This window comes from Nannobrachium achirus (genome assembly GCF_963921795.1).
Source record: "Nannobrachium achirus genome assembly, chromosome: 19".
Taxonomy (NCBI): Eukaryota; Metazoa; Chordata; class Actinopteri; order Myctophiformes; family Myctophidae; genus Nannobrachium; species Nannobrachium achirus.
In genome coordinates, this window is record NC_137826.1 from 27,936,225 (window position 1) to 27,950,459 (window position 14,235).

The 14,235-nt window shown below is 42.7% G+C and overlaps 1 protein-coding gene across 1 annotated transcript in view; it reads left to right on the top strand.

Moving 5' to 3' along the window:
• The window catches only part of abr (ABR activator of RhoGEF and GTPase), a 159,856-nt gene that overhangs the window by 56,254 nt on the left and 89,367 nt on the right, over positions 1 to 14,235 (top strand). The window contains exon 3 of the mRNA XM_080749846.1: positions 4,642 to 4,820. Coding sequence (XP_080605972.1) covers positions 4,642 to 4,820 — 179 coding nt within the window. The remainder of the gene's footprint in view (positions 1 to 4,641; positions 4,821 to 14,235) is intronic.

Consider the following 14,235-nt stretch of genomic DNA (forward strand, 5'->3'; position numbering starts at 1 on the left):
TTAATATTGAGCTAGACCCAAAACTCTTCTTATTAGGCCTTTACCCGATTGGCCATAAGATAAAAAATTGCGATAATTTTTGGACCTTGGGTTCCTACAAGCCAAAAGGGTTATCGCCCTTTCATGGAAAAAGACAGGGAAACCTAGCATCGCTCAGTGGTTTAAGGAACTATCTTTGTGCCTTCCTTTAGAAAGAATCACATACACTCTTAAAAACAAACAAGAGCTGTTTGAGAAAATATGGGGGAATTTTATTCAGTATGTTAAGGGAAATGATCTTTCCTATTTGATGGAGGAACCGGGAGTAGGGTAACTGCTTTTTTTTTTCTTTGGATCTGAGTCTGGATGTTGATGTGTTGTATGTGCTCTCTGTATCATAGTTATTTTATATTCTTATGTGTTGTGAGGTGTGAGGTGTCAGGTGTTTTGCTTTTTGTGTTTTCTTTTTGTATATTGTATGCTTTTTTGTTTTGCCTGAATTTTGATTGTGGTCTTTTATTGTATTGTATATGTGGTTTTGTGTGTCTTTAAAAAAAGGGAAAACAAACTATACAAACATATTGTTTAAAAAAAAAAAAGGTCAAGTGCAGCAGACACCATGGCAGCTTACTTCCCCTAGGCGACCAGTAAGCTATGGAAAAGCAAATCCCCCCAGGCAATCAGGGCACATGTGTGGCTTGTTTTGAAGTCTGCTGATGTCTTGCCTTAGAGGTAAACAAACTTGTTACATGGGGCTACCTCTGTGGACATGTTTGGGCTGACGGAGAAGTCGGTGTGTCCATTTGTAAGGAAGCCCTGGCCAAGAAATCAATGATGATTACAACATAAAGATGCATGGAATCTCCATCCTTGTCTTATCCATCCGTCTGTTTTTTTGTCCCATGCTAATTCATTTCGGTTAGACGTTACATGCTACAGTACAAGTTTTAACTCATCAGTGCCTAGGCTTGATATATATACACATTGTGTTTTGGTAATCTGTGCTAAACATCGATGTTCCAAAATAGAACCGTGCTCTGAAAGATGCGTCAACGTGTTTTGACGCATCCTCTTGACGTCTCCACTCCAGTGTGACTAGTACAACCGTTGTAAACAATGTGAGATTGATGACGCAAGCTTCTGATGCTTCAGTGTGTCAGGGCCTTGAGATGGATATAGCAGGGACTCTTTGTCAGAGGCAGAGATGGTGAAATATCGGAATCAAGAGTTTTGACAGACACGCTGTCATGTAAAACCAAAGCCCAATTTCCCCTATGAGTAACAGGGTCTGTATTTGCCTACACAGTGCATACTGCCATGTAGTTTGTGGTTTGCAGAAGAGGAACTAGACCAACCCATTTGAATGGACTTGCTGCCTGTTAGATGGCTGTTTTATCTGGTATGACGGTGCATCTATGGCTAATGTTGCATACATTTTCAATGGAAGTTTATCGAGTCATTATCAGAAAGGGAATTAACACTTCTGCCACCTTCCCCTTTCTTTTCGTTTAGGCTCTGTTTCTATTATTGCACAGGCAATAATACACTACATATATTACAGTATCTAGTTACTGTAACTTATACATGTTACTTGTCCTCCTACTCCTTTCCATATGATCAGTGGTGTACTGTATGTGTAGATACAGTGACACATGCAGACACGCATGGACGCATGCACACACAGTCACACATGCACACAGATGAAAGCCTGTTATGTTATGTGGCTGAAACATCTGTTGTCAAACTGCCTAAGTAAACTTTTTTAAATGTGTTGTCTTTTACACATGTGAACGCACACAGAGCAGCTCTTACTCTGTACAATTGAAATAACCTAACCTGCCTAGTGCCTACCGATAATGTCAGTCACTGGTAGGCGTGTTCCTGAACTGTCCACAGCCCGCCTCTGAGACACAGACCAAAATGGCACCATAATTTAATATGGAGATATGTTGAAAATGGTTATAGTGGTCATTTGAGTGTTATTTATTTCCATTATACATATACAATTCTATTTTGTTCTTCTCTTTTTGTCTGTCTATCTACTTATCTTTAAAATCCCCTACGGTAACTGAATTATAAGCCTTGAATTGAAGATGCCAGCAAAGCTCCTGAAGAACTACAATAGTCCCACATTCCCTAATGCATTGACTATTCATTGACTATTCATTGACTATGCGTGTGTGCGTGCGTGCGTGCAGTAAATCCTCACCTGAATCCCAAATCGACCTGTCCATCCCATTTAGGAACAATATGAATTAATTAAGGTTTTGTTCCTCATTGAAAGTTACATGAAAGTTATCAATAAACTAGCCTTAGAAACCCTGGCCCACTCTCAGCCTGGCAGACAGACAAACTGGTCTGATGAACTGGCCTTCATCAGACCAGTCTGTTCTCGTCTGCCAGGTGGACAGGAGAAACATAGCTGCGAGCAGAGAGGGAGCAGATGGAAAGGGAGAGGGAAAGGAAAAGTGAAAAGAGATAATAGTGAGAAAGAGACTAGCAGCTTGGATTGTAAATGTCTTGGCTTTGACCTGATGGCAGCACAGTTGGAGTGGGGCAACCGCTAGACCTTGTCTCAAATGTTTTTAACCCAATCTGTCCCCTTTATTGTTTACTTTTTAACTCACGTGGTTATGGTCCGTTAATACAGGTGAAACTAAGTAGTCAAGTCATTGATCTGTAATGATACAATAGTTAACTAAAAATAAAACCTACCTACGCCGCGTCCCTACACGAATGGGATATGAACAAACCCAGTAGTTCTATTTGCCTTTTTAATTGGTGACTCGCACAAACACTCCCACAGAGATTGGCTTGTTGATTGTCTGTAAAATTCTAACATGTTCACAAATTGTGACAGGTCTGTGATTGAGCAATCTTGGAACCCATTCAGTAATTTTATTTCATTTTATTATTATTTTTGTGTCTGGGGGCACCACCTCTTTTTTTGTGCAGAAATGGGAACTGTGTTTATTCCTACTTACAGCAACACTACATGTTTAACTCACTTAGCGCCGAGCGAGCCAGATTTCAATATGAATCTGCGCTTATAACGCCAGGAAATAGCTATATTGAATCCCCAAAATCACATTACATAAACAGGTACACGTGCCTGCGGATGCCACAAGATGACCACTAGAGTGAGCCATAGCTCATAGACTTTCCATGGTCCCATGTTAAGTCAGAATAAAAAACAAGGTTCATGACATAACAGGATGGTACAATGACATGTTCTCCATTGACATTCAATGGACAGGCCGCGGGCCGCCATTTGAGCTCAATACTGCTCAATTCGTGCTTGATCGTCTCAAACCACCATTGGTATGGGCATCGGAACGTATATAGATGCCACACAGAAAGTTTCCGAATCAAAATCCGACCTAGTGAAGCTACGTGAGGGTCGGATGGTTTGCATTGAGCCTAGCGGCTAACAGAGGCCTACGTAAACAGGAAGCTATGGCTTAAAGGTGACGTCATAATCGTATCCTTTTTTTTCACGGTTTTCATCTGTATGCTAGTCGAAGGTAAGCTAACCGTTCCGCTCCGTCTATCAACCCAAATTAAAAGCTTAAACAATGCTTTTATATAAAAGTCGCTCCGAGTCGCTCGGCACCAAACGCCATCATTAGTTAGTCGCCCCGAAAGTCGCTCGGCGCTAAGTGAGTTAAGGCAGTGATGCTGACAGATTCTGCTTTTTTACAGAATCTGTCTGCTTCATTTATGCTCTGTCATACGACGAGGAAGTATAAATAGGACTCTGGGCTTTCCCAGTGCCCTGATGGCTGCTACTGGTATTCACTTAGTACTCTTTTGTAGTTTGCCTACTTTGTTTTCACTATTGTATCAGACTAATGGCTGTGACATTAGTAATAGTATCTGTCTCACATCATGCCACACACACACACACACACACACACACACACACACACACACACACACACACACACACACACACACACACTAATGCATACATGTAGACATTGACAGATATACATCTACATTCACACCTTCCAATGAACTGTATGTGATTTCACACACTGGGTCCTGCTGTGAAGTGAGCTGTTCAACTCTTCTGGCCTTACCTAACACACTTCCCATATTTCTATTTGTCAGGTGTTGGCTTATTACAATTGTTCACTTCTACTAGCATATCTTTGGCGTATTTGTTGCCTTGCTTGCGGAGGAAAAATCAAGCTAATCTACTTTTCATGGATCTGTCCAGAGGCAATTATTCCACTTAAAGCAGTGTTTTGGTGATCGTGCATGGGCACATTACTCACACTTCACAAACGGCTCCCTTTTAGCCCAGACCTGATTGATTAATGCCTCTTGAGGTGACCATGACAGTCTGTCAGACCGACTACCCAATGAAATTGTATTGTATGCAAAAGAACAACCTCATCCCCCTTTTTATGCAGGGGACAGGGCTTTAATTTCTGCCCACACCTTGTCAGTCTATGTTCCAGGCAGGAAATTAGCTATTTTAGGGACGAGCTTCGCTTGGAGTCAGCACTGTTCCCCTCCACTTGAACTGTCACTGTCACTTAAGCCTGAGCGATGACGCTAGTTCTCTCACTGATTGGTCCTTGTACAGTAGCTAGGAGCTACCGCAGTTGGTAAAATGCTAACTACAGCATCTCTCTTTCTCTCTCTCTACTTTAGACTTCAACTACACAGATGATTATACAGGTGACGGAGCAGAGGACGGCAAGTCTCAGGATGGCTCAGAGACCATGCCCTTCATAGACGAGTCCCCCACCATGTCCCCCCAGTTGTGTGCCACCCGCGGGCCTGACGGAGAGGCCGTCTCTCCCACGCCACCAGACGGCCTGCCACCTGGGGTAAGGAAAAGACCATACACAGGGGTGTCACAAGGGGGGGGGGGGGAAGTGGGACTGAGTTACTAGGGCCCAGGGTGGAGGGGCCTTAATTATTTTATACTTTAGCTATTGAGAAATAGCAGATACAAGCTCACAGCTTGTAGATCTGCTATCTTTGAAACGTTGTGAGAATTGGCACAAATCTATGAATATATGTTTTTTAAGGGAACATTATGTAACTCAAATTTTGCTTTTGAGATGGGGGTCCGTGGCCAAATACATATTTTTACATACACAATTTTTTTTTACATACATTTTTGGTGTCCTTCACATGAAAAAGTTTGAGCACCACTGACAGATTTGAAATATTCAAAGACTTTGAACGTCGTGAACATTTAACCGTTTTAGTGCCAGCCCCTAGAGGGCGCCAAAGAATGCCAGGGTTTGTCCCATAGGCGACCGCATTAGCATCCGGGGACTCACGTTGCAGTGACGCGCGTGCTCACGTTCGTGCACGTCATGGAAAGGTCCCGGATGAAAATGGCTACAGAATAGCTATTAGCATTTTGTCATTTAAAAGATCATTTTTCGGCGATTTCGCCATAAATAAACCTCGCGCCACATCCCTAAAAACACAATCCAGAGATATGGGCCTCCAAAGATGTGGTTTTTCATTAGATTCGGCGGCGATTCGCGGCAACGTTCGCGGATAACGGCCGGCCGGGGGTCTCCCGGATTTCGATCACTGGCTTGAAAATTTAGGCCCAGGCTTCAGAAGGCCTCGGATCATTTTATTCATTTCATTAAAAAAGCCGAACATGTTCGGGATAGGCACACTGGACTACGTTCCGGAAGCGGCGCTGAACATTCAGTGAACATTGGGGGGCTCAAAAATGTATTTTAAACCATTTTTAATGGAATATATCGTCGGACCATGTAAAATGGCTAGCTGGCTAGCGTAGGACACGAGCCAGGACCACCCACAACTCTACAAGCAGCTCAGGGTAAGTCAATTAATACAAAAAAAATTGTATTGGATTGAAGATCTACAACTCGCAGCGTTGCACTCGGTGCCACACTGTGAGCTTGTATATCTGCTATTTGTCAATAGTTAAAGCACAAAATAATGCTTAATAATGCAATCCCAGTCTAATTGGGTTAAACCCCCTCCCCCATGAAGAACATTCACACCCCTGACCCCACACACACACAGAGCATTAGTTGTTTCAGTTTCACATACTGCACCTGAAAGAATTCAACAGGACCAACAGATGAAGTCCTCTCTGCGAAGTAACATGCATGCGGCATTTCTGTTAGCTGAACCTCAGAATCTCAGTAAAACAATAGTCCACTTGATATTTTTTTAACTACTACTAGTAAGATGCCTCAGGGCGACATATGGCACTCTGCAAATGCCTCCGCTGAATAAGGTAGTTATCCATTGAATAACTAATATCGGTGGTCAGTGCTCACATGTCAAGTCATGGATAATGCATTATGTCCAGGTCAATTTGAAGGGTTAGTGTTATTAAGTTGAAAGGATGTGTTTCATTGCATTATATTTCATAGTGGATAGTTGAAACCTCCAGCGTTGAAACCTCAACTGGAGTGATGACCTTACTGCAGGATAAAGTATTTATGAAGTGTGACCTTTCTAGGCGGCGGTTCATTGCTTCCTGCAGTTAGTAGGCGGATATTCTACCCTTCACTGTTAATCTCAGTAATATAATCACAATAGGCCTGTATTGCTCACAGCACATCATTGGTGCTGTATTCACAGTGAATTCACTTCCATGCAGCCATCAGAAATAATCAGAAGCAATCACCTGCATGGTTTGCAAAAATGTGCCTCTGTATAGGGACATGAGTGCACACAGAGTACTGATATAACTTCTCCCAGAAAGTTTGGAAACTTAACTTTGGTTGATCATTTCTCCCCTTCAGTAATGCCACTTGGTATTGTATTTTTATTTATATCATTGTTATTGTTGATTAGTCACCTTTGCAACAAGGTATAACTTGTAAGGATTGTGCAATTTTGGAGTGAACAAACAGCTAAAGGTATGGGTACTGGGTAGCGTCCCCCCAAAATCATCCAATATGCTTCTGTTGGTAATCGCTCTCGTTTTGAGCGACTTGCCACGGGTATGTGATTGGTACCTGAGCTTGGGTCCTGCAACTTTGTTGAGTTTGTGTATGCTTCAAGCAGCAACATTTGTCCCAAACTTAGGACCAAGTTCCGTGGGACTGGTGAAGTCAAAGACAAACTGAGATGTGGCCTCCCCAGGAAGACAACACCCCAAGAATACCGGTCCCTCACCCTTGCTTCACTGAGGAACCATAGGCTTTCATTCAGAGATTTACATGCAAGATTTGCATAACCGTACCATAGACGGATCTCTGTTAAAGTTGTAGGACCCATGCTCAGGTGCCATTCACACACACCTCCAAACGAGAGCAGAAGCATATCGGGTGATTTTGGCACATTTTTGGATCGCACTACCCACACCTTTAGCTGTGTTTCTCAATCTATGATTGCACGATCCTTAAAAGTTATACCTTGATGTAAACAGGACTAATCAACGGCAATATAAAGCACTATAGAGGGTCTGCGCATGCATAAAGTGAATGGCAAATCGAGTGGCAAAGTGAGTGGCAAAGTGAGTTTAAAGTCGCTTAACGTCGCAATCAGATAGGACTTTTCTGTTTGGATGTATGGGCTGACAAGGCCAGAAAGTATTTTTTTCCCACTCAGTATAGGTTTCCGTATAACTTCCGGGTATGATGATGATATCACGCGCATACCCTATACCAATTGGTATTATTGAAGGGGAGAAATGATCGACCCAAACCTTTTTTGAGGCCAGCGTTTGGGTCTGCTCTAGAGAATAGATTGCTAGGTAACATTGGGATCAAGCGGGTATAATTGATACTGTGTGAAGAGATAGCTTTTGAAGGAAACCAGTAAACCATACATATTCAGCATCTGATCATTGGTACAAGCAGGTCAGTTTAGGCCTTTTTGTTCCATCCCTCTGCTTGGATTCATTGGGAGCATATCTGTTCATATTTGAGTGTACAGTATGTCTTCATAAATGATGTGTGAATGTTTGTCCTTTTTTTTTTTTTTTTTTACTTTATTGACATAAATCACATTACAGACGAAACAATACAACTGACATTACAAACACAAACACAACAGGCATCACAAAACTACATTATTACAATAATAAGACAGTGTGCAATATGTTAAAAAAGGACAGACCCTAGGAGCTGGTACATTATGTTTATGGTTCAAGTCCAGGCAGGTTGTTGACAAAGTCTATAAATGGATCCCATGTATTATGGAATCTCCCTATGGGGCCATTGAGAGTGCTCCTGATTTTCTCCACCTTGATATTCTGCATAACATCTATAATCCACTGATGATGTGATGGAGGTGTTACATCTTTCCATTTGAATAGAATAATGCGCCTAGCCAACAGTGATGTGAATGCGACAACTCTCTGTACATGTGCAGGGGGCCTCACGCCACCCCTGTCAGGGAATATACCAAAGACAGCGATCATTGGCGATGGTATAATAATAATGTAAACATTATATAATAATGTTTGTCCTTTTGACTGGAGACTCCTTTGGGAGGCTCAGCAGGAGCTGGGATGACCCTGACCCGTCTCTCTTACACAGAAGGGCGAGCTAGCCGGTGTGAAAGTGCCATGTAAAAATCTGCAAGTATCAAGAACTGAGGGCTTCTGTACAGAAGACAATGTAAAACCTAACCTATTGTACAGTAATGATGCCGTTCAGAGAGGAAAGTCTGTGGCTCTGACCGTGTGTGTGTGTGTGTGTGTGTGTGTGTGTGTGTGTGTGTGTGTGTGTGTGTGTGTTTTTGTGTGTGTGTGTGTGTGTGTGTGTGTGTGTGTGTGTGTGTGTGTGTGTGTGTGTGTGTGTGTGTGTGTGTGTGTGTGTGTGTGTGTGTGTGTGTGTGTGTGTGTGTGTGTGTGTGTGTGAGAGAGCTCCATCACTGGCCAAAAATACAGATATATCTCCATCTAGTGGTACCATGGCGTAAAACAAAAGAGGCTCAGTCTTTAATATTGCCCTACCCAACCCAATGCACTATAATTATTGTTTTGAGGGGAGTAACTGTGTTAAACATGGGTAGTCTCCTGTTTGTGTAAGTCTGTGAATAAGATTAGATTAATTCAACATTACAAATGAATGAGAGGACAGCATTGACTGATTCGTTGCTGTACCAAAGTGCTATCGTGGGAAGTCTAGTGTGACAACCTCGTCGCACTAGACTTACTTGTCTTTGCCTTTCTGAGTTTGAACCTTGTGTGATCGGCTGACATGTGAAGTGTTTGGGTTTACATAAATGATTTTTCACTCACACGTGTAGCTACTAGCTGTGTACTGGAGTTCTCAAATTCTGCCCGAACCCGACCATACCCGACCCAACATTTAGGGTAGGGTAGGGCCTAAAATGTATGCTAATTAGTCGGGCAGGGTAGGGTCTCGTGCTCAATGAAAAAAGAAAGAATCATTATTTTATTACTATTACACTGATAAGAGTTCTCAAATTCTTTCCAAACCCGAGCATACCCGACTCGACCCGACGTTTTCGGGCCGGGTATAGTGCCTAAAATGTATGCTAACTAGTCGGGCCGGGTAGGGCCTCGGGCCGGCCCAGTTAGGGCCCAGTTAGGGCCGGACCTTAATTTTCAGGCTCGTTGAGAACTCTACTGTGTACACATGGGATCTTTTAAAAACATTCTTTGAGCATGTAGCAGGCATTGACACTAAGGCTTGCCCACCTGCCCCCGGCAGGTAAATAAAACGTCAGGGCAGGTGAAGTTGGCTTTCAGGTTGCCCGACAGGATCTGTCTAAACACCTGAACGTGGCCAGTGCGCTGTGTCTTCTGGTCTGTGGAATGTAAAATAAGAGCACTATTTACCTATAATGTGCTGTTTTTACTGTTGCTACATTTAAAAATATAAAATAACAAGTGTGAAACCATAGACATATTCAATCATAGCTAAAGTATTTGGTATTTGGATTTGGAGGTATTGAGGTATTACATTTTATCGCACAGCCCCAGAAAGTAAAGAAATAAGTGTTAAATTGAGCGGTAATTAAAATCGTACCTATCATTTTATAATGGACGATTTACTTTTCGGGCAAGTGGGCATTACCTTCGGGCAAGTAGAACATGAACTGTACTTGCCCGATGGGCAAGTGCCTCTGAGACCTTAGTGTCAACCCCTGATGTAGGACAACATGCAAGCTCTGGTTAAAATTACTCCATAGAATAGGCCTGTCGCTTTTTTCTGTCAGCAAACAATGTTCTGGACAACCTTGTTTGCAGACAGTTAAAACACCTATTCTGTTGATTGATTGATTGATTGATTGATTGATTGATTGATTGAAGACTTTATCAGAGTTTGCATAGGAAAAGGTACAGTTTCATGACAGTACAGTTCACAACTAAAAGGATACCTCAAAAAAGCTTTTGGGCTTGTTTCAATTGGCATCCTTTAAAACTCATATAACAGAACGACTATGGAGTAATTGTTAGTGCTTCCTGTCTCTGTTTTTAGATTTTTTTTTACTCACTAGACTTGGTTTCATGTTTAGTTTGTATTTTTATTGTATACAAGTCATGTAAGTACAGTACCATACTGTACATTCTTAGGTGCCGGCTACACAGAGCTGGATATTTCTGAAGCTAGACATTTTTTTGTGCTGTTGGGGCTTGCAGCCACACAAAGCTGGATATTTCGGCTGTGAAACTCCGATTCTCTGGATCGGGGACCTGGATATCTCTGAAGACTTTACTGTGTGTGTGCTTGTTAGACCTAGATATCTTTGTCGTGTGGACCTAGATATTTTTCTATGTGGATATCTGAAAAACCGGGATATATGAAATATCCAGCTCTGTGTGGACCTAGATATTTTTCTATGTGGATATCTGAAAAACCGGGATATATGAAATATCGAGCTCCGTGTAGCCATGGCCTAATGCCAGTATTGTTTTCCCACTCTGCGGTGTATACCCATCGCAAAAGCTGTCAATTTGAGCTCAGTTTTTTTCCCTTGAGACCTATGTGACGACATGACAGCGTGAAACCACCCCTCGCCCGTCCAGGACGTGTAATTACATTCAGCCGTGGCAGTGCTTACTGTAGCTTTACTCAGAGCTCAGTGCTCTACCCCCTCATCAGATCGATAGACAGACAAAGATGAGCGAGAGAGAGAGAGAGAGAGAGGGCGGGGTGGGCGGAAGAAACGGGAGGGAGACGGGACAGAAAGAAATGAAAGCAAAGAACAAATAAAGGAAGAAACAAAGTGCAAGAACAAGTGAAGAGATTGAAAAGGAGAAGACTGAGAGAGAAAGAGAAACTGTCTCGCTGGCTTTACTACATGCATGCGTTGTCAGGCTGTTGCTGCTGAGGGGAGGAGAGAGAGAGAGGGAGGGAGGGACAGACAAGGGAGGGCAGACCTCATCGACTGAGCCGGAACAGTGACACACACATGCACACACACACACAAACCAGGAAGCCCAGTAGAGGAAAGCAAAGGGGTGGAGGGAGTTGGGTTGGGTAAAGTAGGCGGGGTCTTCTTCTGTCCACGTCCAGACGGCAATTGCTGTGAGAGGGAAAAACACATTAATGTGTCCAGGCTGGCCCCGAGAGGAGGGGAGGAACGCCATAACAAAAGGAGAGCGAGAAAGAGAGGGGGGGGGAGAGGGTGAAAGAGAGGGATAATGATGGAGGAGGACGAGGAGGAGGTGCTGGGCTATCTGGACAAGGTGCTGGATGAGGAGGAGATGGAGGCGGAGGAGGAGGTGTTTGACGAGCAGGAGCCCGTCATCACGCCACTCCACCAGCAGTTCAAGGTATGATGAGAGTAGCCGGGTTAGCTGTGTGTTTGTGTAACACACACATGCTGTAAATGTATAGACACACGCACGTGTGCGCGCGCACACAGACACACACACACACATACACACACACACACACACACACACACACAGTACTGTCAAGTTTGCATGCTTGGCTAAATATAAGCAATAATGGAAGGTCTTATTGGTGTCTTTTCATTGCATGTCGTTACCGAGTGCCGCCTTGCGTTGCATACAGTACGTACGCGTGCGCTTGCGTGTGTTTTGATTGTGCCTTGGTGGAACCTTTTGAGAGGTCTGACTCTGGAGCAGACTTCTGCTCAAACAGTTGAGTATTTATTCTAAGAAAAGGAAGTAGATCTTTTCTTTTTCGTACTCGTGTTATGTGTATGCGTGACGCTGTGCGTTTTTCTCTGGTTTGATGGAGACTATTATTGCTGGGCAGTGCTGTCCTCCCCCCCCCCCCCCCATTATCTGTGTCTTTTATCACACAGAATGATTGAGTCACACTGTTGGAACAGAGGGCAGAATGCAGACCTCTTTTTACACCTCAGCACTAGCATTCCACGTGTGTGTGTGTGTGTGTGTGTGTGTGTGTGTGTGTCTGTGTGTGTGTGTGTGTGTGTGTGTGTGTGTGTGTGTGTGTGTGTGTGTGTGTGTGTGTGTGTGTGTGTGTGTGTGTGTGTGTGTCTCTGTCTCTGTCTCTGTCTGGTTAGGTTCCCCCAGACAACCCTCAACTCAACGCCATGTATTTCCCAACTTGCTTGCTTGCCACACAGAAGCTCTTTGTATCTTTGACGGAGTGGAATAAAATGTCCTACCCAAGGGGAAGGAAAAAAAGAAAGTTTTTCTCCTCCTTTTCCTGTCCTTTTCAGCCTGCTGTCACAACGGCAACATGGCACACATGTTTTTTTGAGCGGTGGTGACGCCGCTCCTTAGAATGGCCGTGTGTGTATGTCTGTAGCCTGAGGTGTATGCAGGAGTGTGTATCCGTGTATGTGTCTGTAGCCTGATGTTGAATCTAGCCTGAGCATCAATTGCAACAAACACGCACGCACACGCACGCACACGCACGCACAGGTACGCACGCACGCACGGCCATGTGTGTATCAGTGTATATATGAATGTATGTATGTATGTATGTATGTATGTATGTATGTCTGTCTGTAGCCTAGTACCACTGGTTGACCAAAGAGGGTGCTGTTGCTTCTAGCCTGAAAATCAACTGCAACACACACACACACACACACACACACACACACACACACACACACACACACACACACACACACACACACACACACGGGGAGGGGGGGGGGGGGTCACACACACAAGCACCCCCCCCCCCCCATATTATTATTATTATTTTTTTTAATATTTGTTTTTAATCTTTTTTAAATCTTTTTTATTATTATTTTTATTATTATATTTATATTTGTTTTGCTGTTGCGCAGCCTCCACAACCACCGCTCAGTTCACACGGGTGTGATTTTTTATTTTTATACTTTATTAAAGTCAGTTAGCATGGCACACATGTTAGTGCTGGCCCTACTGTATATATACTGTAGGCAAGTTGTCTGTATTTTCAAAGTGTGCGTTTGTATGCCTGTTATTTTTTTTCTCAGTGTTGAGAGAAAATACAATCAATTCCAAACGTTATGAATCTGATGCCACAGAGCATGGAAAAACTATTCATATAAGCATTTTAACAGCAATGAAGATATGTTTTGGAGTTTAATAAAATACTCTTATTAAAACTATTTGTATATGAGTGAACCAGCCTTTTAAATTATATATATATATATATATATATATATATATATATATATATTGTGTATATATATTGTGTAAAGTAAATTCTCTTCTGTAATATAATTCAAAATGTTAAACTTTCATATAGGCTAGACTCTAGATACATTGCACAAACAGTGAAATATTCAAAACCTTTTTTGTTTTATGACATACAGCTCATGAATATCAAAAATCTCAAGGATAAAGCGGAACAAGGATTTATTATCCAGAAATGTCAACCTTCTGAAGTCCAACATGAAGTTTCTGCTGTCAGTGATGATTTGGGGTTTGATTTGGGATTATGGCAACGTTGTGAGCGTGTAGCTTGGCTAGCAAAGGGATTTGGTTTAGAGGGAAAACAGTAGGGGCCTAGTTTAGTGCCCTTGGGGACACCAGTCAACAAAGTATATGATTTAAGTGCTTAACGAATGTGATGATGATAATAGTAGTTCAGCTATATTTCTTTCCTTGTGGGTTTAAAAAGTGCAGTGAGACGTTTTACTGCTGGGATAGATAGGATAATAATGACGCATAGTACTGTAGTTTTCATAATCGGATACATTATGCTGCTGACTGTTCACATCTGCAATAATCTAGCTGCTTCCAACTTCAGTGCTGTGCATTAGATGGGGAACCTCTGCATTACTGTGATCATGCCGTTACAGAGGTTGTGATTGTGAATGAGTGAAATGTCTTATTTATATTGCTTTTGATAATCGATGATGATCTGTAAATTGTGC